This window comes from Netta rufina, assembly GCF_964035555.1.
Source record: "Netta rufina genome assembly, chromosome: 21".
Taxonomy (NCBI): domain Eukaryota; kingdom Metazoa; phylum Chordata; class Aves; order Anseriformes; family Anatidae; genus Netta; species Netta rufina.
Window position 1 is genome coordinate 6961116 of NC_140145.1, and position 24974 is coordinate 6986089.

At 66.8% G+C, this 24974-nt stretch overlaps 2 protein-coding genes across 3 annotated transcripts; both read left to right on the forward strand.

Moving 5' to 3' along the window:
- Window positions 1-1501: 1501 nt before the first annotated feature.
- Window positions 1502-17456, forward strand: DPH1 (diphthamide biosynthesis 1). 2 transcript variants are annotated; one of them, XM_084299817.1, is made up of 12 exons: window positions 1502-1601; window positions 2369-2515; window positions 5069-5132; window positions 11451-11572; window positions 12927-13081; window positions 13627-13748; window positions 14902-14970; window positions 15660-15816; window positions 16504-16604; window positions 16905-16983; window positions 17053-17196; window positions 17321-17456. In XM_084299817.1, the coding sequence occupies exons 1-12, from the start codon at window positions 1547-1549 to the stop codon at window positions 17432-17434; spliced, it is 1329 nt and encodes a 442-aa protein (XP_084155943.1). In that variant the 5' UTR covers window positions 1502-1546; the 3' UTR covers window positions 17435-17456. The 2 variants fall into 2 exon arrangements, with proteins under 2 accessions (XP_084155943.1, XP_084155944.1); XM_084299818.1 differs by having other exon boundaries at window positions 17071-17196.
- Window positions 17457-17756: 300 nt separating this feature from the next.
- On the forward strand, window positions 17757-18914 carry OVCA2 (OVCA2 serine hydrolase domain containing; the record flags this gene model as incomplete). The annotated part of the gene is made up of 1 exon (XM_084299819.1): window positions 17757-18914. The coding sequence occupies one exon, from the start codon at window positions 17757-17759 to the stop codon at window positions 18447-18449; it is 693 nt and encodes a 230-aa protein (XP_084155945.1). The 3' UTR covers window positions 18450-18914.
- Between the last annotated feature and the right edge of the window lie 6060 nt (window positions 18915-24974).

Sequence of the window (24974 nt, forward strand, 5' to 3'; positions counted from 1 at the left end):
GGCGGCGAACGGCGGCGGCGGTGGCAGCAGCGGCGGCGGCGGCAGCGGCGGCTGCACCGGGAGCGCGGAGCCGGGGCCCGGGAGAACGGCCCCCGGGGGGGCATGGCGGGGCGAGCCCAACCGCAGCGGCCCCGGGAACACCCGGGAGCACCGGGAACACCGAGTCCCGGTCCCCGCCGCTCCACCGGGAATCCCCCCCGGCCGCGCCTCTGCCCGCCGCGCGTCCCGCCGCCGGTTTTTTAGGGGGGGAGCCGCCCCCTCGGGGCTGGGGCCGCCGCCGCCCCCCACCCCCTCGGGCCGAGCCTATAAAGGGGAGCCCGGTGCCGGTGCCGCGGTGCCTGCAGCGGCGGAGCAGGGCTGGGCAGGGCGGGGCGGGGCAGCGACGGGGCGGGCTGGGCTGGGCTGGGCCGGGCTGGGCTGGGCTGGGCTGGGCTGGGCGAACCCGGCCGGGGCCCCCCCTTCCTCCTTCTCCTCCTCCTCCTCCTCCGCCGCCGCCGCCTCTCCCGCCTCCCGTGGACAGTTCGTGAAAGTGCCGCTGCTCCCGGGCCCCGCGCCGCCCCCCCGGTGCCCCCCCACCCGAGGGCAGAGCCCTCCGCCCCATCGGGTCCCCGCCGCCTCCCTGCGCTCCCCGCCGGGTGTCACATCGCGTCCCCGCTGGCCCCAAAGCACCCGCCGGGACCCCGCTGGCCCCCGCCGCCCCATCCTAACCCCCCCCCTCCAACGGGGCCCGCAGCCCCTTAGCGTCGCCCCCCCGCCCTAATAGAGTGCCCGGTATCCCCGTGGGGTCGCGGCCACCCCATCGGGAGCTCCGCTGTCACCACTGTCGCCCCCCCCCTGGTCCCCGCTGTCCCCTCCGCCCCGTCCGTACCGCCCCACGGGGTCCTTCCCCTACTCTTTGCCCCCCGGGGCCCCGCCGACCCCTCGGTCCCCCCCACCCCATCGGGGTCCCGATACCTCACGGGGGTCCCGCTGCCCCCGCCGTGCCCCCTGGAGATCCCCGCTGCCCCTCGGGGCATCCCTCCGGCCCCATAGCAGCCCCCGTTATCCCACGGGGACCCCGCTGTCCCCGCTGCCCCTCGGGGGTCGCTGTCACCCCCCGAGTCCCCTGCCACCGCCGGGAACCCCCGGCCCTTCTCATCCCACGTCTCGCAGCGCAGGGGGGGGGACCCCAGGGCCGTCCCCGTGGCACCCCCTCCGCGATCCCACCACGGTCCCGGGAGCGGACACCCGGTAGCCTGGGGGGCGAGAAACCCCGGCAAAACGGCGGAACCACGGGGCCAGCCCGGAGAAGAAGAAGAAAGAGGAGGAAGAGGAGGAAGAGGAGGAGGAAGGGGGACGGTTCTCGGCACGGGGGGGTCGCCGTCTCCCGTTTTTTTCTCCCGTCCCGTCCCGCCCCGTCGGGGCCCGGCCGTGCGCTCTGCCGGGCTCGATGCGGCGGCCGGCGGCTGCTCTGGCCTGGCCCGCTCGGGGCTCGGCTGCCGCTGCCTGCCGCCGCCTTCCTCCCCCCCTCTTTCCTCCTCCTCCTCCTCCTCCGCCCCCCCCGTCCATGGCGGCCCCGGGGCGCCTCCGGTGCGCGGCCACGCGGCCGGCGGCTGCCGCAGGTGGGACGGGGCCGAACGGGACCAAACGGGGCCAAACGGGGCTGAACGGGGCCAAACGGGGCTGGATGGGACGGGGGGGACCGGGGGGGGACCGTGGAGGACCGGGCACAGCCGTCCCGGTACCGGCAGCCGCCACCGGGCTCGGTTACGGGGCGCAGAGCCCCGACGGTACCCGTTTGGGGTCGCTCCCCCTCTGCTAAAACCGGGAACCCCCCCGGTGCTGCCGCTTCCCCCGCTGCACCGGCACATCGGGGCTTGCTCCCCGCCCTTGGTCCCCTCTCCCGGCGTTTTTGGGGGTATTTTGGGGGTGCCGGTGCCCCCCTCCCCCTACACGCACACCCCGGGGGCCGTCGCGGCTGTGCCGTGGGCCGTGCGGAGGGGTCGGTGGCTCACGGTGCCGGTGCCGGGTGACGCTCGCCGGGGCTGTTTGCGGTGAATAATCCCGTGCTGTCACTCCCCCGCCGCGCTCTGACTCCGTCGAGCTGCGGGGGCGGCGGCTGCTGCCGGTACCGGGGGGGTTGGGGGGGAAAAAGGGTGCAAAGGGGGGTTCCCCGGGACGGGACGGGCTCGGTTCGCTTGCCGTCGGGTGGTCGGTACCGGGCGCGGGGGAGATTTGGGGGTGTAAAAGGTGCCCCCACCCCAAAAAATAATTAAATTGGTGAGTTAGGCTGGAAGCTGGGCACTAACGGGAGCTCAGACGCAGCCCTGGGGGTGTCCCGGTGTCCCCCCCCCGGGATGCGGTGCCAGCCCCCGTTCCCTTCCCGCAGGTCGGGCGCGGCGGGCGGCGACGCAGGTCCCCGAGGAGCTGCTGGGTGACCCCGAGCTGCGGGAGGCGGCGGGGGCCCTGCCCGCCAACTACAACTTTGAGATCCCCAAAACCGTCTGGAGGATCCGGCAGGCGGGGGCCAAGAAGGGTGAGCGGGGATGGGGTGGGATGGGATGGGATGGGATCGGATGGACGGGATGGGATGGATGGAGAGGTTGGGACAGGATGGGTTGGGATGGGATGGGATGGGATGGATGGGATGGGTTGGAACAGGACAGGATGGATGCAATGGGATGGGATATAATAGGACAGGACAGGAAGGATGGGATGGGGTGGAACAGGACAAGATGGATGGGATGGGGCAAGATGGAACAGGACAGGGCGGGATGGATGAGATGGGATGGATGGGATGGGTTGGGACAGAACAGGATGGATGCGATGGGATGGGTTGGAACTGGACAGAACAGGATGGATGGGATGGGACAGGACAGGATGGATGGGATGGGATAGATGGGGTAGGACAGAACGGGATGGATGGCATGGGATGTGATGGGATAGGATGGAACAGGACAGGATGGATAGGATGGGACAGGATGGATGGGATGGTTTGGGGCAGGACAGGATGTATGGGGTGAGATGGGATGGGATGGGATGGGTTAGGTTGGGATGGATGGGACCAGGTTGGGATGGGACGGGATGGGTGAGGTGGGATGGGACGGGACGGAACAGAACAGGATGGGCTAGGATAGATTAGAGAAGACGGGACAGGACAGGACACCCCCTGGGGACCCACAGTACTGGGGCAGCCCCTCGTGCTGGTGCTTGGCGGAGCTGCCCGTGCCCTGTGCCAGGTTAATTGACCTGTATGGCCGGGCTGTAATCGCATCGGACAGGACAGGTGGAGCTGTGCAGAGCTGTCAGCTCCGCAGACGTGGCTGGGCCGCCGGCCAGCTCTGTGATGCTCTCCCCACGCCTCCCCGGCACGGTGCTGAGCCCCGGCCTCGTCCTCGCTCCCAAATCCCAGGGGGTGGCCGTGGCCCACGGTGGGTGGGGAGGCTCCGTGGTGGCCCCCGAAAGGGTGCTGGGGGTCCTCCCTCACCCCGTGCCACCTTCATCCTTGCTTTTTTCAAGCACCACGTCCTCTTGGAAGCCTCGCCAGCTGCCAAAAAGCTGCTGGGTGTCACGGGGGACGCCGTGTCCTCATGTCCCTCGTGGCACGGTGGCCGTCCCCACAGCTCTGGGTATAGGGCAGGGCTTCCCGGCCTCGTTGCCACAGCTCCCGTGGCTCCCGCTGCCGCGTTTTGCTGCTTGTTGGCACCTCCTAATTAAATGTAAATATGCGGTTGGGATTTAGTCCGCGGAGCTGGGAGCGGAGCCCATCAGCCAGCCAGCCATGCTGGGATTTTCAAAAGCCGCCTGTGCTGAGCCCAACCGGGGCCGCGTTGCTGGGGGAACGCGGGGTTGGTGCCAGCCCTGCCCGGTGCGGGGCTGGGAGCCACCGTGTCACCCCCTTGTCCCTGTCCCTGTCCTCGCCGTGCCAGTGGGAAGCCGCCCAGCTCCCTCGCCGGTGAGGGCGAAGCTGTTGGAGGAGCTGGGAGCATCCCAGGGTGCAGGGAGGTGACGGGGAGGGGAGCCCATGGTGGGCTCGTGCCCGGTTTTGGCACCCCAACAGCATCACCATCCTGTGACCCTACTGATTTTGGACCTCCAGCACTGCCCCGTAAGGCTGTGCCCTCCAAAAGCTGGTGGTAGCGGGGTGGAGGCAGCCCTAAATGGTCCTGGGTGGGCTGGGGATACTGGGGGCACCAGCCTCAGACTGGCAGAGCCCCCCCGGAGCTTTCCCAGTGCCCCACGGGTTGGAACTGGGGTGAGATTAACCCGATTTGGGGCAGGGCTTTAAATAGCTCCGCGTTTGCCACCGGGTTTTGGCTCTGCAGCCTGGGGATCTCCGTCGGCAAGGGATTTGCAGAGGCCGTTTGGGTAAATATCGCCGGGATATTAGCCGGCTCGGGAGGCGAAACGCCAAGGGGATTAATAGGGCCGGGCACCCAAGCGAGAGGCTGAGTTCCTGGCCGGCTCTGCACGAGGCAGAGGGATTGTTCGGAGCCACGAGGAGAGAACAAAACGGGAAACATCGCCCGGCTATGAATAAACGCCTGCTACGCACAAAGCCGCCTGCGTCGCCGGCCACCCTCTCAAAACGGGGAGCGAGGCAGCGAGGGGAGGGGTGGGGAAGGGCCGCCAGGACGATCAAAGGTTTCGAAGAGCTTCGGTACAACGGGAGATGAAACGGATTCAGAGCCTTTAGCTGGAAAAGAGCCGACCAAAAAGGGGACGTGAGAGAGGGCTGCGGAGTTGTGAGGGACGCGGGGAGGCTGAATAGGGGATGATTATTCCCTCTTCCTTGCAGCGGGGCCGCACGTTTGCATGATGAGGAGCGGGTTTAAAATAAACAGAAGAAAAGCGCCTTTCCCCGCGCGGCACATAATTAAAACCTCGAGCTCGTTACCGCCGGGAAGCCAGGCGGACCAGAGGTGTCAGCGGGTTCAGAAAGGGACGAGATGCGAGCTCAGGGTGGGCATGGGGCCTCGGGGATCTGTGCCACGCCACCGCCCTTTTGCCCAGTTTCTCTGGGTTTTGGGGGAGCCCACAGGGGTCAGATCCTGCCGGGGGCTGATCCCTGCTGGCGTTTCTTTTCCAGTGGCCCTGCAGATGCCCGAGGGGCTCCTGATGTTCGCCTGCACCATCGCAGACATCATCGAGCGGTAAGAGCCAGCTGCGCGCCCCGGGGAGGGCGCTGGGGCTTCCAAACTCCGCCGCAGCCTCCCAAATCTTTGGGGACAGGGACGGCACGGCCACGCCACCCTCCCAGCGCCCGCGGTCCCTTCTGGCTTCACACATCCCTGCTGTCTGCATGGGGAGCCTCGGGGTGGCCGTGACCTCTCCGGCACGAGCACAGCAGGGTGCCCTTGGTGCCCTTTTGGCGATGTCCCCTGGCTGTGGGTGGCAGGGACCTGTCCCTGTCCCCCAGGATCTCAGCTCCCCGCGGTGCTGGTGCAGAGGTGACAGCCCAGAGGCCGTGTCCCCGCAGGAGGGGACCTCCTGATTTATTTTTTTTTTCCCTGGGTGGAAGCAGGAGGTGAGAATAAAGGCGGTCCGAGGCGCTCGGCGTTGTGGGTTCAGGAACTGAGCAGAAATCAGCCAAAATCTTGTCACCTGCCTTGTCCCACCCATCACCCCGCTGTGGCTGTCACAGGACACGTGTCCCGGCTTTGGCTTTGTCACGGGACGTGTCTCAGCTTTGTCACCGCGTCCCCGGGGGGGATGGAGAGCTGCCACAGCCCCACGTTACGGCTGGAGCGGTGGGAGGGTGGGAGCGGGCAGGAGGCGAGCGTGGGGCGCAGGGGACGGGTGCGGGGGACGGGAGGGACGTGGGATGCGAGGGGGTGGCTGCGGGGGGACCGAAGGGACGCGGGGGGGCGGGCGGCACCGCGTGGGCCTGTCCCTTTAAGCGGCGCTGCCTCCTCTCCGGCTTTGGCACCCAGCCGCTTTCATGTCTCCGACTTCAAAGGCGGCGGATTAAGGGGCTCTTTCATCTGAATGAAACCTTAAGCCCCACTTCCCGGGGTGCAGCATCCCCAACGGCCTCCTCCTCCTCCTCCTCCTCCTCGCCGCCTTCCCGGGGTGCTCGGATCCTGCCCTTGCCTCTGCCCTGAGGCACCCGGGGATGTCCCAGCGCCCGGGGTCCCCGTGTTGGGGACAGCGGGTGACAGCGTCGTGCCAGAGGGTGTGGGGTTGGGGGCAAGCCCAGCCCCATCCCCATGTCCCCACGCTCTTGGGACGGGGTTAAATTGCTGGGGTGAGGCGGGTGGCCTCGTTAGAGCCTGCCTGCTCCTGCTGTTGCTATTCATCACGGGCATTAATGTGGAATCACGGCCGCTGCGCCCAGTGGCCCCGCGCGCCCAGGAGCGACGTGATGGGAATCGGCGAGGCTGGGGACGACAGGCTCCGGGTGCTGCTGGCCCCAGGTGGCATCTAGCACAGCGTGGGGACAGCGGTGCCTGTCCCATAGCGCTGCTGCCCAGCCGGAGCCGTGCCTGGATGCCGCTCCCCCGAATATTTCTCCCTGCTGCTGGAGCTGCTTTTGGCACAATGCGCAAATATTCGGGGAGGGATGAGAGCAAGGGTGTAACCTGGCTCTACCAGAGCACGGGTGTCTCAGGCGGGCACCCTATGGGCCCGTCCTCTCCCTTTTGAGGAGGATAGAGGGGATAAGGGCAGGGGGCTGTGGGTTGGGGTCCCCACTCCGTGCCCACCCCGCGCACCCCAGCACCGGTGCGCGTGGCTGAAGCCGGAGCATCACGGAAAGGCGTCGGGTGCTTGGCGTGGAGCCTTTGAAATAGAGACACTGACACCATCGAGCAGCGTGAGGGCCCGTTAATTAGCGTTAATAGGGTTGGCGTTACCTCCGAGTGGGATTGGGGGGGAGGGGGGCAGCGGGGCGGGGGTCTCGCTGCCGCCCGCGGGCTGCCGGAGCCGCATCACGACACTCCGGCGGCGACGTCCAAATTGGCTCCGTTTCTGGCAGCTGATGCAATTCGGCGGAGGGGAGCTCGTGCCAAAGGGGGGGACACACACACGTGGGGGGCGGCAGGAGGGGGAGATGCGCGTGGGGAGAGCCTGGACAGCAGCTGGGGAGTTGGGGGCAGCCCCCAACCCATCGTGCCGGGGAGGCACAGCGGTGCGCCCTGCACCAAGGGCTTAGGATTGATGCGGGGGGGGGGGGGTCTGTGGGAGCAGACCCCTTTTTTCCACCACCCCCCCGCCCTGCCGGGGCTGGAGCAGGCGGATCAGCTGGGCTCTCAGCTGGGCTTTTGATTCCTTGTTAATAAAGTCGGCTGTCAGGTTCCGCAGCTGCTAATCCCTCTGTCTCCCCGCCCGGCAGCAGGGCGAGCAGCTCCTGCTAATCAGGGGCGGCGCGGGGCCGGGCGAGCGCTCTTGGCACGGTTCTGCCCCCCCCCCCAGTCCCAAACCCTGGGACCTTATCCTGGTCGGGGTGCCCGGAGCAGCCGGCAGGGCTGGCACAGCTTGAAAGGCCCCACTGCAGCCGGTGGCGGAGATAGCGAGGACGGAGGAGCCCCTGGGTGCTGCACGTGCTGTCCCCTCCTGATGGGTGCCAGCACGGGGGCACCGGGTGCCCCGGCCAGGCGGCTCTGCGACGTGGCACCGAGCAAGGTGACAAAGCTGGTGGCATCGCCAGAAAGCCCCAAAAGGAGCCTCCGGGGGTGTCAGCGCGGCGCAGGATCTGGCCTCGGCGGCCGTCTCGTTGCCCTCTCCTCTCCCTTCGTCCTTTCGGCAGGAGCCGCGGTGCGCAGGGGGGTTTAATCACCCTCATTAAGTGCACAGCGGCATCATTAGGGAGAATGAAGTTCGCACTTGAGTGGAGACGTTTAAAGCCTGGCCCAGGCGGTAGGGAGGATGGGGCAGGGGCTGTGCAGGGGGCTGCCACCTCCTCGGGGCCGGGCTGTGCCGGTGTCACCCCGCTGTGGTGCCTGCCCCGTGTCCCCAAGTCCCCAGGGAGCTGGCACAGAGGAGTGGCCCCATGGCACGGCCACAGGGAAGCTGCCACAGTGGGGACAGGCACCAACGGGGCACAGGAAACCACGGTGGCCTTGCCACCACCCTGCTCGGGGACCTTGCTTTGGGTCGTTTGGGGTTTTCCCAGCCTCCAGGCCACCAAAACACGAAGCTGGGATGCTCCTCGGGATGCAGGCTCCCTGGTAGGGCAGGGACCAGCCACGTCCCTATGTGGGATGGGACCGGGAGGGGGACCTGGCCGTTGGGGACCCTGGGGACACGCACACCTCGCCGGCCTGACCCACTTTGGGCGCTCAGCGGGGCCGCGCGCGGGCGGGCGGTAATTGCCCAGCTGCAGCGGTGCTCTTCCAGAGCCGTTTGCAGTAAAATTGCAAACTCATTATTTTAATTATGCGCAGCCTTCCCGCGCTAATGAAGTTGGGAGCCCGGTAATGTGGCTCGGTGATGGGCTTCTCCGCTAATTAAACGCATCGTTCAGGGCCGGGGCTGCGCTCCGTGCCTCGGGACGGCTGGGATGGGAGCGCACATCCCCATCCCCTGCGGGACACGGGCACCCATGGGTGCTGCAGCGTCTCTATCAGCCCCGAAACGCCAGGACGGGGGGCTCCCAGCCTGGTCCTCTCGGTTTCTTTTCCACCCAGGGCTGCTGGAGCGTGGCTGGGTGAGATGGATGTGCCGTGGCCGGGTCCCCTCCCAGATTGATGGGCTGCGGGTCAGCGCGGCATCGCTCACGAGGTGCCAGGGGCCCCGCGCTGCCTCCGGCAGCAAACACCCTCATTTATCTGCCGGGGGGCTGGGAACCATCAGGGGATGCTGGGGACTGCCTGCCCCGTGCTGGGGGCTGCTGGCCCTGGAGGTCGGAAAGTTTTTGCTGGTAAAATGAGGCGGGATGAAGCCGAGGCTGCTGGTGGAGAGGATGGGGTCCCCACGCTTGTCCCTGGGTTGTTGTCACCTCTGTCCTGTGCTGGCTGTGGGAGAGCAGGGTCGGGGGGCCGGGTGTGCTCCCGTTGCCAGGAGCCGGGACCCAGCCTCGGGCACGCATCCTGCCAGTGCTGAGCGTGGCACTTTATAAATGGGATTTCGGGCGCCATCTGTTTAAAGGAGGAGATAATGAATTAGGGGAGAGGAGAAAAATGCTAAGGCCGGGCTGTTTTTCAGAATGAACGGGGGTTTGCGGGACGGAAAAGATGAATAACCTCCCCTAGTCTTCAATATTCATGAGCTCCCAGCTGGAGCCAGCGGCTCGCTGCTGGCTGGGGACAGCCCCTGTCACCGCGTCCTGACACGCCACCGGGACCCCGCCAGGGGCCACGAGGCACCCACGAGGACGCCGCCGCAGCCGCCCGGGTCCGGGGCCGGTGGGCGAGCGGCTTGCCGGCCCCCGTGGCAGGCAGGTGGCTGCTAATTGCCGTTCCCTTCCTCTGTAGTTTGATGAAAGGCTCCGGCGACACCGAACTGATTAAAACATCAAGGGGAGGCCCCCGCGCTCGCCTTTGATTCGTCTCCGGAGATCGCAGCCGCTCCGCTCCAGCCCAGCCGGCGCGGGTCACCCCGGGCACGTGCTGTCCCCGTGCACCCTCCCCCGGCACCCTGGGGCTCCCTGCACCCTTCCCACCTCCCCAGCATCATCCTGCGGTGTCCTGGGTCCGTCCCACGTCCCTATCCAAGCTCCTGCAGCGGGACGGCTCCCTGCGTCGCGTGGGGCTCAGCCCCCTCCCCGAGGAGCCGCGTCCCGAGCCCAGCGCACCGGGCAGGGGCACCGGGCGCCTCCGCCAGGCTCTGCCCCCCCCCCTTCCCCTCCCTCCGCTGTTGCTATTTCACTTTCTCGCTCTTCACCCCCAGGGACTTTCTCTGGGGTTCGGGCCAATTTGCATACATTTTAATCTATAAAAAATTAAGCGGCGCTGGCTGCCGCTCTGAGTCAGACCTCCCCGTCCTGAATCTTAAGGAGCTGAATAATTTTCCACTTTTGCTGAGATGTGTGGAGTCTGATTCACGTACGTCTCATCACCTCTCATTAGAGAAGGGGGCTGGGGGCTCGGCGGGGGGGATGGGATGGGGTGGGGTGGGGTGGGGTGGGGGAGAGCTTTCTCGACGCTTCGCCGGCAGCCCCCAGCCCCGTGGCACCGCCGTAGGGGCAGCGCAGCCGTCGTCCTCCCAGCCGTTTTGGGAGGGATTTCGGGTGCTGGCGGGCTCAGGTCCATCCTCCCGCTGTCCCCAGCCCCCGGGGTGCTGGAGGGAGTGCTGATGGTGCCCGATTCCTGCAGGATTTGAGGGGTGACAGCGGCTCCGTCCCCCCGGCGGGGTTGCTCTGGCTGCCCTGTCCCCCTCCCCGGGGGGCTGACGAGGGGCCGGAGCTGTTAATATCCAGCACGCTGCGCCATTTCCCCACCTTCTGCCATCTGCCCAGCTCTGCCCACCATTTCTATTCTTGCCGCCGACGTAACGCTCCCTGCCTGGCGCTCGGGGAGGAGCGCGCGCGGGACCCTGGCCCCCAGCCAGCACCGACAGGGGGGTGACGCTGTGCCGGGACCCCCACCTCTGCCGGCCCCGAGCCCCTGTTGGCACCGGGGTCGCCCTCGTAAGAAGCCACCAAGCAGGAGCAGGGGGTGCCCAGGACCGAGCTAGAGCCCGGCCGTCGGTGTAAATAAGGAATTAGCATCGGGTTTAAGCGGCCCCTCCAGGCGCGGGGCTTTGTCACTGCGATACCTGCTTTCATAATTAAACCACCGCGGCGGCTCCCCGGGCACGCGGCCAAGCTAATAATCCCCCGAAACGGTGCCATAAACTACCCACGGAGGTGGCTCCTTTAAATCACGCGAGAGCCCCGGCCTTCTCTCTCGGCACGCGGGTGGCTGGGGCGGCGATGCCAGGCACGGGTGACGGGTGACGGTGCCAGCTCGCTCCCTGCCACCCCTCTCCAAGTGCCACCCAAGCACCAGCTGCTCCCCGAGCACACCCGGCACCCGTCTTTTCCGAGCTGGCACCCACTGGGGATGCAGCCGGGCACGGGATGGGGTGACGGTGGCTCTGCCAGCCCGCTGCCACCTCTCTCGTGGTGCTGGCACGGCTCAGGGTGCCGGGGTGGCTCCAAGCCCATCCCGGTGGCTCCGGTCCCCGGAGCGGTGACACTGCGCCGCGCCGGGTCTCCCCCTGCTCCTTCCCCTCTCGCCGCATTAGGAAGCTGGCAGCGTCTTATTTGACGAGCGGATAATCCGCTGAATTGCAAACAGCTTTACCCAATTGAAGAGGCGGATTACCGCTCTCCAGTTTAATCATGTTGACATCTCGGAGAGTAGCCAGCGCTCGTCCTCGGCGGAGCACGGCGAGGGGCTCCGCGGCAGCGCGGGGACCCCCGGGTGCTGCCACGTGGCACCGCGGGGACCGAGCCGGGCTGGGGACGGGGACCCTGGCACGGGGAGGGGAGGACGTGGGCCGTGTCGGTGCCCTCGGGGTGCCACCCTCACCGCTGTGCCTCCCTGCAGGTTCACGGAGGCGGAGGCGGTGGTGATGGGCGACGTGACCTACGGCGCCTGCTGTGTGGATGACTACACGGCGCGGGCCCTGGGCGCTGACTTCTTGGTGCACTACGGCCACAGCTGCCTCAGTAGGTGACGTTTGGCCCCGGGGAGCGCGGTGGCTGTGCCCGCTCATGGTCGAGGCAGTGGGGACAGCGAGGCTGTGCCACCACCGGTGGCATTGTGCCTGGGTGAAAGCGCATGGCCACGCCGAGCTGGTGCCCGGCCATGCTCAACGCCAGGCTTGGAGACTCAGCCTGGGGCTCTGACCCCCCTCCAAAGGGATTTCTGTCCTCCAGCTCCACTGTCTGTGTTGGCCGGGGCCGGGCAGGCTGGGTCTGTGCCTGCAGGCAGGATTTTGGGAGCGGCACAGAGTGCGCAGCCACTTCCCTCCCGCCGTGCCGCAGCGCCCGGCTCCGTCCTGCTTGGCTGCAGCGGTGCCCAAATCACAGCCCCGTGCCCCGGGCTCAACCAGGAGCCACAAATGGGGCCGGGGCTGGGAAAAGGGCAGGGAAGGGGCCGGGGAAGGGGCCGGCAAAGGCGGCTTCGCGGGTGCAGCGCTGGCTGGAAGGGGAAGGGAGGAGGAGGAGGCTGCGTGCTCCCCAGGCGGACGGTACTCTGGATCCAGTTGCCATGGAAACTGCGCTGCTGTCCCAGATGCTGCTAACTTTGAAGTCCACCCAGGATGGAATCAGCCCAAAAATAACAATAAGACGCTCCGGGTTTTAAGGTGGATCGGCGGAATTGCCGTGCCGAGCGTCGGGCTGGGCTCCACCGCCGCGCTCCGAGCACAGGCAGGGGAAGGGGGAGGTTTTATGGGGCTGTTTAAAGGGTTTGAAGGATGGCTCCGGGCTCCCTGTGAAATACTGACTGCCCGGTTGAGAACTGTGGCCCGAAAGCCAAGTCGGTGATAAATATCAGCACTAGGTGCTTTAGCACCACTGTAACGGGGAATTTAAAGGGTCCAATTTGCAGCCTGCTGTCAGTGAATTAACCACGCTGAGGGGCCCCTGTCGGGCTGCCCACGATGCTCTCGGTGCTGCCATCCCCGAGGGAGCCCCGCGGGTCTTCGTGGGGCCACATCCCGGTGGCACGGAGCCGCCTTCCCCGTCCCCCCCGGGCTCCCACAGGAGGGAGTAATTTGCACTTAATTGTGATCAGGTGAAGAGCACCCAAATGGGAAGTGAGCGCGGAGCTGCGGATCGATGCGGACTCTGTGTACTTTAATTATTCACTTAATCGCGGTGACACAGGCTTCTTAGCACCGGGGGTAATTAGATTTGTGCTCATTGATCCCCCCCGGGCTGCCGTTATCCGGAGAGAAACGAGCTGGGTGCTCCCCCCCAGCCCGGGGTGCCAGCGGCACAGGGGGCTGGGGAACCCACCCGGCCCTTCCTCACCCTCCCCTTTTCTATCTTTTCCATCTTTTCCATCTTTTCCCAGTTCCCATCGACGCCACGCAGGGCCTGAAGATGCTCTACGTCTTCGTGGACATCAAGATCGACACGTCCCATTTCCTCGAGACCCTTCGCTTCAACTTCGCCCCGGGCGCCTCCCTGGCCCTCGTCAGCACCATCCAGTTCGTGTCGGCCGTGCAGGTGAGCCGCGGCCGGCTCCGAGCGGCCTCCGCAGCCCGGATCGAGTACTTTATAATAACTCTGATCAATGTTTCATGGCGGCACCCCCCTCCCCGGCTCCCCCGGGAGCTGCTCTGTAAATGTCAGGGCAGGCGGCGGAGCGCTTGGCATTTTGATGCAGTGCCGGCAGCGGCGGGGGAAGCTCCGGCAGCTCCGGCTGCCTGCTCCTCGGCTGGGCTGGGCAGCCGGAGATGAATGAGCCTCTTGAGCCACGTCTATCCAAACACGGGGCCGTTGAAGCGTTAAGCTTTTTCCCTCGGCTTCTAATTGATATGTTGGCTGAGCCCCTCCGAGCAGCTCCGCTCCGCGGGGCCAATGCCCTCTCGGAGCTGACCGGCTCCCCTCCGCCGCGGCCGTGTGCCCAAGCCCTTGGGGTTGGCACGTTGGGGTTGGGGTGCCCCGAGGGTCCCCAGAAACATGGGGACCACCAGCTTTGGGCACACTCGGTGTGAATTTGGGGTCCGTCACCCGGCTGGTCCCTGCTCGCTGACCCCGTGTCTCCACAGGCGGCTGCGCAGGAGCTGCGCCCACAGTACCGGGTGTGTGTGCCCCAGTGCAAGCCGCTGTCCCCCGGAGAGATCCTGGGCTGCACCTCGCCCCGGCTGCCACAGGACACGGATGCCATCGTGTGAGTACCCGGGGTCCCCAGGTGACGGGGTCCCCATCACTGATGGTCCCCAAGGACCCCGCAGCGCTCGCAGCGGGGCACGGCTCCAGGAACCGCGCACAGCACCCCCGTCCCCAATCCCATCCCCATCCCCACACCTTCCCCAAAGCCAGGGGTGCATTCCCCAGGCTCGGTGTTTTTGGGGAGAGCTTGGCCGGGGGGGGTGCTCGTGGGCTGGGCTTGGCCCCTCCGGCTCTCCCAGCGCTGCTCCGAGCGGCGTCTGCTCGCAGCGCGGCCGAAATAATTGAGTCGTATATCAGAATAGATAATAGATGGAAGGGCGGGCGGATAATTGGAAAAGACAAATGGCCGGGGCCCAACATCACGGCAACATTAATTTTATTTAAGGACAGCAAATTAGAGGGAGCACTTCGCTTCCTATCACCTAATTATTTTAGGTAATGGAAATGCTTAATGTACTGTGAATACCGCGCGCCGCGGAATAAATAAATACGAGGACCCCACCCTTGGGGGGAGTCCGGCTGCGGGGGGCGAGCCCCATCTCACCCAGCGGCTGCAGGGCTCCGGCTTCGCCCCGTGCGGGGACCTGGGGGCCAGGCAGGGCCTTGCTGCTGTCCCCAAGGTCACCACGAGCGGGCTGGGACACGGGGCTGGCATCGCACGGGGTCCGTCCTGCTGCGGTGGAGCCGCGCCGCGGTGCCTGCTGCTCACCCAGGTGCCAGTGGCCGGCGTACCTGCGTCCTCCCCGCGTTTATTATTTTCTTCTTCAGCCCGTCTCTGGGGCTAACTTTTGCAGACAAATTAGCTTTGATCTTCCAAAATGTCATTCTCCAATTAAGGGCGAAATCTAGTCAAGTTTTACGTCTGAATTCATTTTCCGAGCCCTCACTCCATTAGGGCAGCTGAATGAAAGGCTTTGAAATGTAATTGCTGACTTGAAATCCGATTAGAAATGGAAGCAGCAATGTCTGTAACCAGCCGGGGAGACGGAGCAGCTCCCGGGCTCTGCTTCTGCCGCTCCGTGGGCGCCCCTTTTCGCCCCGTAAGCGGCCGTCCCTGCCCGCCCAGCACCCCCACACCCCACGGGGCTGGGGAATCGGTGGCCCGGTGCTGCCGTCTCCCACCTCCTGCAGCTCTCCCTCCTCTCCTGCAGGTATTTGGGTGACGGCCGCTTCCACCTGGAATCCGTCATGATCGCCAACCCGGGGATAGCCGCCTACAGGTAGGGGCACCCGTGGGGACCCCCCGATCCCCCCCAGCACCCACGGGTGGGCGAGGGGTGGGTGCTGTCCCCACCGCCTGCCCCGGAGAGGTCCCCGTGGGGCAGAGGAGGTGACGGGCAGAGGGGAGGCACGCTGGGTGAGATGAACGCCAGCCATTTACTCGGGCTGAATATAAACATTTTGACAAGTACCTGTGAAAGCTCTTTGAGGTGCAGCCATTAAACTCCCCGGCTGCTGCAGGCAGAGGCCATAAAGCGTGATGATGAGGCTGCTGAAAGCAGATGAAATATCAAGAGCGAAAGGCTGGGCCCATTTGGTGGAATCTGAATTTCTTAGTAGGTCGTTTGTTACTGACGGGAGGCGCGCGTCAGGTTTATGGCGCTGGGGAAGCTGCCGAACCCCGAGTGGGATTTTGATTAAAATTCTCCTCGTCAAACAAAGCAACAAATCAAAGATATCTTCATAATTGATGAGCCAGGTTTTGGGGGAAAGGGGGAGCAGAGCCCGGACCGGGCGCTGGGGGCTGCGACGGGAGCGTGGTCCCAACCCCGTTGTGCCCCACCGCCGCGCCCCGATGAACCATCCGGGCCCTGCGTGGCTTCGGGAGCTAATTAGCGCTAATTAGGAGGGGCAGCCGGGCTGCACGTCAACCCGTCCAGTCGGGGCTGAGCGCGGGTGTGCTCTGCAGGTACGATCCCTACAGCAAGGTCTTCTCGCAGGAGCACTACGGCCATGAGCGCATGTGCAGCGCCCGGCAGGACGCCATCCGCGCCGCCGCCCACGCCCGCTGCTGGGGGCTCATCCTGGGCACCCTGGGGCGCCAGGGCTCCCCCCGCATCCTGCAGGTACCCACGGGGTCCCCTCCTTGCTGCTCCAGCACCCTGGGGACACACGGGCACGGTCGGGGCAGGGGAAGGGCCACCTCGACCTCCCTCGCTGCCATCGATCCGCCCCGAAGCAGGGCAATTAGCAGCAGACGAGGGAGGTTGACCGAGGGCTCGTTAACCGTGCCCCTCGTCGGGGGGAGCCGGCCGGCCGCGGAGACCCCCCTGGAGGAGCGGCTGGGCAATTAATTCCCTGCTTTGCTGTTAATTGGATGAACTCCTGAGCGGCTTCGCTTGGCCGGGCCAGGAGAGCAAAAAATCAAAATGTTGAAGCTGGGGCAGGGGGGGGTCGGGGAGGGCAAAGTGCCCACAGTGGGCAGGGGGCACGGGTAATGGGGTGGGGGGGGTACGGGGGGCATCGCATCCACCCACAGCCTCCAGCCTTGCGGCAGGCGGGCGTCCCAGGGCCGGCGGCCGCTAACGAGAACAGATTGTTGTCATTGAGCGCTAATTACTTCATTAGGCTGAGGCACGCGCCGGGGAGAGTGAGAAGGAGCCGTGGCCCTGTCACACGCAGCCGGGCCCCACGGGGCAGAGCTTTGAGGCTTGCCTGGTGCTTTCCTGACGTGCTGTGGATTTGGGGTCGGACGAGGCCCTCCTGACCCTTTAAATCTCCCCCCCCGGTGCTTTTTTTTCCCCCTCCTGCAGCACCTGGAGTCGCGTCTGCGCGCCCTGGGCCGCCCCTTCGTGCGGGTGCTGCTGTCCGAGATCTTCCCCAGCAAGCTGCAGCTCTTCCCCAGTGTGGACGCGTGAGTGCTGCCGGCCTCAAGGGGTGCCCCCAGCCCAGCCGTGCCCTTTTTGTTCCCATCTGGAAGCCCCAAAACTGCCTCAGGAGCGTGGCACGGGGCTGAATTCAGCTCCTGGCCCTTGTTTGCTGTCCCCGAGGGCTCCTCTTGGTGCCCCCAAACCCTGCGGCATCTCCTGGCCATGGGGCAAGAGGATGGAGGGGGGCAGCTCCCGACGTGTCCCCGCCCCTCACGGGGTGCTGGGGCTTTTTCTTGGGTTATTTTCCCCAAAATGTCACGTTTTTTCCACCATTTGCCGTGCAGGTGGGTGCAGATAGCCTGTCCCCGGCTCTCCATCGACTGGGGGGAAGCCTTCAGCAAGCCGCTGCTGACTCCCTATGAGGTGAGCGACCCCCAGCCCATTTTGGGGGGGATCAGACACCCCCCAAACACCCCCCCTCACCACGCTCAGCCCCGTGTCCCTTCGCAGGCGGCGGTGGCACTTGGGGACGTGGAGTGGCAGCCGACGTACCCCATGGACTTCTACGCCAGCCAGTCCTTGGGGCCGTGGACGGCGAACCACGGCACCCCACAGCCCCCCGGCCGCAAACCCCAGGTGGGACCCCCACGGATGGCGGTGGCGTCCCCCCCATGTCCCCCTATGGGACGGAGGGGACACCGTGTGCCGCAGGCGCCACCCACTGGCTCCATCCCCTCCTCATCTCATTTCTCTCCCCCAGGTGAAGCCCCCCACGCCCCTCGCCCCCACGGACGGCGCTGAGGGGACGCAGGACCCCAATGGCCCCACTGATGCTTATGGGGACGTGGCGGGGGCACAGCCCCGCAGGGACTGAACGCCAGCAGGACTGCACCGGCTCGTGAGGAGCATCCCCGGGGCCAACCCCGTGATGGACGGGGATGGAGCCGAGCGCGGCCCTCACCCCCCCCCGGGGTGTCTCCGTGCAGCCGCCGTCGAGGCCACCCCCTCCATGCCCGCCCCCCCGCCGCCATTTTGTCTCCGCGGCCTCCCCCCGCTAGGGGGCGCCCGTGGGCGGGAGGAAGGTGGCGGTGGGAGGGAGGCAGCGGGGGCTCAGCCAATCAGCTGGCGGCTTTTCGGCGGGAAGCGCGGAGCGGCCGGAAGCTCGGCTCTCCTCTTCCGGCGGGCGGCCGGGCGCCATGTTGGAGGAGGAGCGGCCGCTGCGGCTGCTGGCGCTCCACGGCTACCGCCAGAGCGGGCGCCGCTTCCACCAGCGCACCGGGGCCCTGCGCAAAGCCCTGAGGGGCCGCGCCGAGCTCGTGGCCTTCGACGCCCCTCACCTGGTGCCGGGCGGCGGCGAGGAAGACGACGGTGATGGCGGCGACCCCCCCCGAGGCTGGTGGTTCTCCAGGCCCGGCGCCTTTGAGGCGGCTGAGGCGGCTGAGGAGCCGGCGGGGCTGGACGAGGCGCTGAGGGCCGTGGAGGAGGCGCTGGCGGAGCTGGGGCCTTTCGACGGGCTGCTGGGCTTCAGCCAAGGCGCGGCGCTGGCCGCTATGGTGTGCGCCTTGAGGGCCCGGGGCGACCCCCGCTTCCCCGTGGCTTTCGCCGTGCTGGTGGCCGGCTTCGTCAGCCGCTCCCCGGCCCACGGCCACTTCTACCGGGAGCCCATCGCCCTGCCCACGCTGCACGTGGTGGGGGAGGCCGACGCCGTCATCGCCGCCCCTCTCAGCATGGAGCTGGCGCGGAGCTTCGTGGAGCCCGTCGTCCTCACCCACCCCGGCGGCCACTTCGTCCCTGTGGGTGCGCCGCAGAAGAAAGCCTACCTGGACTTCTTGGGGCGATTCCGTGCGGGGCAGGGGGAGGCTGAGCCATCAGGGGCTGGAGCTGTGTGATCACAGCGCCTGGGAATAAACGGGGCTGCAGCCGGGTGTATGGAGCTCGCTGTATTTCCCCACGCTCCATAGGGGTTAGAGGGGTCCTCGCCACCTCTCTGTGCTCATATCACAAAGGAGCACGGTGTCAGCTCGTCGTTACCCCCCTTTTGTCACTCTGTTGGCTATGGAGACGCGGAGGTTGAGGACACGAGGGAGCCTGGGTGTGTACCGGGGGCTCTCAGGGTTGGGAACGGCCGCTCCGAAACCCAGCCTCAGCTCAGCCAAAGGAATTGAGCGGCCGCAGAGCACGCGGCCCTCGTGGCTTTATATTCCAACCGTTTGTGTGCTGAACATCCCGTGCAAAAGATATTAAAGCAGCTTTCAGGTGGGCTGGGTGTAGATAAAGCTCCTCTCTGGCAGCGCAGGGGCTGGTGAGCGTTTCCCTCGTCGGAATTAAAGTTCAGTGCTGGTTCAGCCGGTGTGAGCTGAGCGCCGTCCTGTCTTCTATGCAGAATGCCTCGAAGGAGGAAAAAAAATAATGCCATTGCTACATTTCTGGCTTTGCTGTTTTCGCACAGAAATCTGCTGTTACTGCTCTGTTTGTAGGCGTCCTGCTTGGCTCTCCTGAGCCCGCAGCCCAGCAGCGTTTCAGCAGCGTTGTGCCCGCAGCAGGGCCTCGCTGCCGGCTCCTTTCTTCCGTGGTGCCCCGCAACCTGCTCGGTAAAGAGAGGCAGCTGATGAAACGGCTTCGTTTGCCCTCAGGGTTGCTGTTTTGGGGCTGTTTTCCCTTTTTTTTCGCAGAACGGCGGGGGCACGGCGGTGCTGGCTGGGGCAGGAGGGTGACGCTCGGCTCCGTGGGCTCCTGGAGCTCCCCGGGGCTGGCTGTGGGGTGCGGATGAGGCGACAGAAACTGTTCCAGTGCTCAGCCAGCTGCAAACAGCCCTGGGAACCGCCGCGGGTGAAAGCCAACCAAGCAGAAGCGAGCAGCTTGAACTCGTGTGGGGTTTGCCCTCTGGTTTGCCGCCACTTCATGTGCCACAGACGGCAGCAGGAGACCTGAAGGGCGCGGGGGGGGCTCCGTGGCTGCCTCACGGAGCTCTGCAGGGGTGGCGCGAGGCTTTGGGGTGCCCCTCACCCCACATCCACCACCTCAGGGCCTGTTTAGGGCAGGATTTCGCAGCTTTTGCCCTGCAGGGACTGAAGGAGCGGGCAGACGGCTGCGGGGAGAGGCAGCTCTCTCCCTGCTGCCCTCCCAACCCCTTCCTGAGCGATCGAAGCAGCGGGGCCTTCATCCCCCGGCCCCAATGTGCCCGGCCAGCCCCGCCGGGAGCTGCTTTAATTAGTGCAGAGCTCTCCGGGGCGGCACGGTGCGGAGGAGGAGGCGCTGCAGCGGTTGCTGCCCGCACTGCGGCCCCGCAGCCGCTCGCCCTGCGCCTCCCCCGAGGAGGCAGCGCTGCAATTTGGGGCCGTTTGGGGCCGGGGAAGGACCCGAGGGTGCGCGGCGAGCGGGCGGAAAGGGGCCCGTGGCTTTCGGGCAGCTCCCGCGGGGACGTTGAGGTGGGCTCGGAGAGATGGGGGAGGCTTTTTTTGGGGGGGGGCTGCAGCACCGGCCCCCTGCTCCCGGGGCTTGACAAACGTCGTTTTTTCAGGTGTCCTCTGCCGGAGCTCGGAGAAAAAAAAATAACCCCGGGTAGAGCCGAGGTGTGTGCGAGAGGTGAGGGAGGGCAGCGGCTCCGTGCGGGGTGGGGGCCGCTTTTTCTCCACGCAGCTCAGCCCCCAGCCCCCTCCGCGCACCTTCGTGTCCCGCTGCGGTTCCTGGGCCCTGCGGGGAAGGAAACAAACAGCGAGCTGATGATTTTTTCCCCAAAAAAAACGCGTTTGGGGCACGAGGGGCCTCTGGGGTCTCAGCAGGGGGACATTTCCCCCCCTGATGTCCCTTTGAGCATCTCCCGGGTCCCCCCGGTGCCACGGCAGCGCCGTCACCCCCCCGGGCGAGCTCCCCATGGCTCCCCCCAAGGACCCCATTACCCGAATGGGACACGGGGGGGGGTGGGAAGATCCCCCCCAGCCCAGTCCCTCCCCGCCTCACCCGCAGAAGCTTCCAGTTGTGGCTGAGTCACTGCTGCTGCAGCTCCTTCCCCGCTTGTTTTCGGTGGAAGTTTTCCATGGAAACCCACGCCGGGCCGGGAGAAACGCGGCTGAATCACAGCCAGCCCTCCGCCAAGGGGGTGGGGGGGGGGACAGCGGCCACCACGCTGCCTTTTTGGGGTCAGCGCCCCCCCCCTGTGCGCCCCCACACCCAGCCGGGAGCGGGTCACGGCACGGCCGTCAACCCTAAAGCTGTTTTTTTTTTTTTTTAGGGCCGCGCGCTCTCCGCGGAGAAATCCCGGCCCTCAAGGATCCCACCTGCAGCGCGGAGGCAGCAAAATCCCAAATCCTCGGCCGTGGGCTCCTTGGGGTCAGCCTTACCCCGTGCAGCCCGTGCCCCCGGCCGCTGTAGGGTGGGATTTCTGTGGGGTGCACGGCGCCGTCCCGATGTAGGGACAGCTCGGGGCCGTGCTGCGAGGCGGCGGCGGAGCTCTGCGGTGTTGGGGACGCGCTCTGGAAGAAAATCTGAGGCCGAGGGGTGAGGGGGGACCTCGGCCTGGGGGGTCACAACAGCGGGGACCAAGGGGACCAAGGGGCCGTGGTCCCTGCCCCCTGCCCCCTCACCTGGGGTCGTGCTTTGGGTTTTGGGCCCCGAATTCTATGGGGCCGTGGCCGTGGCGGTGCCCCCACCCCCAGCACCAGCACGGAGGGATCCCACAGTGGCCAGGGGAGGTTTTTGGGGACACGGGGCACCCCGCTGTGGGCTGGGGGGGGGCAAACCCCCCCAAGCCCCCCCAAACCCCAATCAGGGGGGCAGCGCAGGGTCCCCCCCCTCACCACCACCTTCCCCTTTTGGGGTTTCTTTTTTCTGGGATGCCATGGGGGAACCTCAACCTGCAGAGCCCCTGTATGGGGGGGGCGCGACCCCAATCCCACCCCCGGGAAGCCCCCCCCTTATTCCCAGCCCCATTGGGCTGCGCTCCGCTCCCGGGGACCCCCCCCACACCTTTTGGACCCCCAAAAAACCTCCAGGACCCCCCCAAACCTCCGTGCCCCCCCCTCAAGACCCCCCTCCATCCCCTTTCCCCCCCCGGCTCCATCTCCCGGTGCCGTCGGGGGGCACGGTGGATGGCGGGGGGGGGGATCCCCGAGCTCCCTGCGGCGGCCAGACAGGTGAGGGGGGGAAAAAGGGGGCAAAAGGGGGCTTGGGGGGGGTTGGGGAAGGGGTTGGGGGGATTTTTTTTTTTGGGGGGGGGGTCTCCGCCGTTCCCGGTGCCCAGGAGGAGCCGCTCCGCGCCCGCCCCCCCGAACAGTAAGAGTTGATGTGCGGCGAGCTGCACCCTGCATGTGAGCTCCTACTGCCGCGGGGGGGCGGGCTGTGCCCGACGGGACCCCCCCCCACACAGCCCCCACGGGGACCCCCCGAGCCCCGGGGGGAGTTATGGGGTCGGGGGGGGGGGTTGGGTTATGGGGTCGGGAGGGGGAGGGTTTTGGGGGGGGGGGGCCGCTGCTGCCCCGCGCTGTGCGAGTGCGCCGGGCCCAGCGACCATGGCTGTAGACTGTTACCCCCCCAGCAGCACAGTAACAATCTAAAGCCACGGTCGCCCGAGCGACGTCGGGGGGGCGTTGTGGGGTCGGGGGGGGGTTGGTTATAGGGTCGTGGGGGGGGGGTTATAGGGTCGTGGGGCGGGTTATAGGGTCGGGGAGGGAGGGGGATTCAACCGGTGCCTTGGAGACGCCGACCAAGCGAGCCGCGCCCGGCCCACGCCGCGGGGTGGGGAGGAGAAAAAAAAGTGTTGGGGGGGTCCTCGGTAGCATCCTTCCCCCCCCCCCCCCCCATCCCCCAGACCCCCGCCCCAAATTCCCAGCGCCCCTCCCGGCGGCCCCACGCGTGTCCGCCCCGCCGTGGGGTCGGGCCCACCCCTACCTGGGCTGCAGCGGGGGGCGTCCCGCCTGGGTTTGGGGGGGATTTGGGGGGGGGAAGCTCGGTGTCTGCGGAGGGGGGAAAGAGAAAGCGGGGGTCAAACGGGCACCGGGGACACCCCCTCCCAGCCGGTGCCTCCCCCCCCCCCTTAAAAAAAATAATTAATAATAATTAATAATAATTAACAATAAATTAACCAACCCCATCCCTCGGCGGCGCGGAGCTCCAAGGGCCGCCCCGACGGCTCAGCACTCGGGACAGCTCCCGGCTGCCCCCCAACCCTAAAGAACCCCCCCCGGGGGGGGCTCTCCGTGGCTCCCCGGTGTGTCCTTGTCCCCCCCCGTGTCCCCCCCCCCCCCGACGGTGGCGGTGGCGGTGCCGTGGGTCATGCTTCAGTAGCCATGACTGTAGACTGTTACTGGCCCGGCCGTACGCAGCAGTAAGCAGTCTAGAGCCAAGGTGCCGATGCGCTGACTCGGGCTTTCCTCGACGGGGGGGGGGCGGGGGTCTCCAGGCTCCTCCGACGGCCGGGGTGAAAGCGCCCGAGCTGTTGTGGGGGGGGGGGGGGAAGCCGAGCGACCCGACGTGGGGGGGGGGGGTTTTAAACGGGGGATATAGGCCGTGGGGAGGGGTGGGAAAAGGGGGGATGGGGGGGAGTAGGGGGTTGGAGGGGCCCCGTCGGGGCGCGCTGCGGAGAGAGAGGGGGGGAGGGGATGGGGGGAAAAAAAAAAAAGGGGGGGGGGCACCCGCAGCACGAGGTGGGGGGGGAGGACACACACACACACACACACACACACACTGCAAAGCTGGACGGGGGTTTAATGGAGGGGGGGGGGAAACGAAAAGGCCGGGCCCCCCCCCCCCCCCTCCCCCGTGCGCCCCCCCGGGGCGGCTCCGCGCACAGCGCCCGCCCCCGCGCCCCGCCCCCGCCGCACGTGGGGCTGCGCCAGGCGGCCCCGCGCCCCCCCCCCGCCAGCCGCAGAGCCCCCCCCCAGCACCGGACAACCCACCCCCCCCAGGACCCTGACACCCCCCCACACCCCCCCCTCATCCCTTTTACCCCCCCCCCCATCCCCACCCCCACAACCCCCCGACGGGCAGGTGCAGCTCCCTGCGCCCCCCTTTTCCCCTGCGCTCCCCCCCCCCCAAACCCCCCCCCGGGCTCTTTCCCTGCTTACCTGGAGGGTGTTTTGGGGGGTTTGTGGGGGTCCATCCCTGCCTCTTCCTTACCTCAACCCCCCCCCCCCTCCCCAAAAAAAAAACACCCCCCTGGTCCCGGAGCATCCCGGCCCGGTGGCGGTGGCGGTGCTGCGCTGTCCGCAGAGCGCGGGGCTTTTATAGGGTCGGGCTCGTAGTAACGGGGATCTCGGGCTCATTCATAGAAAAGCAGCAACCTACACAATGACGTGAGCGCTACGTCAGCGAGGAAATTTAGGGAACGGGAAGACGCTACTATTTATATCGGCGGGGGGGGGGGGGGCAGGGGGCTGGGGGGGGGGGGCGAGGAGGAGGAGGAGGAGGAGGAGGAGGAGGAGGAAGGTAGCGGCCCGCAGGTGGGTTTGGGGAGAAGGGGGGGGATTAGGTCCTATAGGGACCCCCCCCCCATCCATCATCCCCATCCCTGGTTCTTCGCCCTCAGCATCCCTCCTCCTGCAGCCTGGGGGGGGCTGTGCGCCCCTCCGGGGGGGTCCAGCACCCCAATGGGTGTCACCCCCCCCCCCTCCCCGACCCCCATTTCCCATCCTCCCCCCCCCTCCAATGGTGCCCCCCCCCCAGCCCTGCTGCTGGCGATGTGTGGGGCTGCCCTTTGGGGTAAAGGGGGTGCACAAGGCCCCCCCCACCCCCCCCCCCCCGGAGGGTCTTGGAGGGGGGGTGCCCAAACCCACCCAAAATAAAGCCCTGGCAGCACCCACCCCACTGTCCTGGCTGCCCCCACCGTGAGCCCCCCCGCAGGGCCTGGGGGGGGGGGCTGTGAGCACCCATGGGGTGCCAGCCCCATGCCCTGCAGGGAGGCTGGGGCAGCACAAAGTGTTTGTGGTTTGTTTTTTTTATTTGGGGGGGGGTCGTTTAGATTTCCCTACCCCCCCCAGCAGCTGCCCCACTGCAGCACGCTGTTACCCTGACCCCCCCCTTCTCCAGCCTCGCAGCGAGCACGGTGCACCTTCCCAATGGGGCTGAACACCCCAAAAACATTTTATTTTTTGAGGGGGGGGGCCACGATTGGACAGGCTGGGGCTTCGCATCCCCAATTCCACCCCCCCCACGCACCCCACACACATCCTAAACTTCCCCAGGCTGAGCCTACAGCCGGCTGGGGACACGGTGGGGCGGTTTTGGGGTGTGTAGGACTTTTCCCCGGTGGCTCCCCAGGACGGGGCCCCCCCCTCTTCTTTATCCCCGTCGTGTCCCCCCCCCCCCCCCGATTCCTGCCGGAGCCTTCTGACCTCACTGTGCTCTGGCGGAGCATCATAGCGGTCGCCACGGCAACAGCGGCGTTGTCATTGACAGCAGCAGCCGCCGCTGCGCAGGGC

Coding starts and splice junctions, on each gene's coding strand:
- DPH1 (XM_084299817.1), top strand. CDS start 1,547: ATGGCGGCCCCGGGGCGCCTCCGGTGCGCGGCCACGCGGCCGGCGGCT. Junction 15,817..16,503: donor GCTCCCCCCGCATCCTGCAG/GTACCCACGGGG, acceptor CCCCTCCTGCAG/CACCTGGAGTCGCGTCTGCG. Junction 16,605..16,904: donor CTCTTCCCCAGTGTGGACGC/GTGAGTGCTGCC, acceptor TTTGCCGTGCAG/GTGGGTGCAGATAGCCTGTC.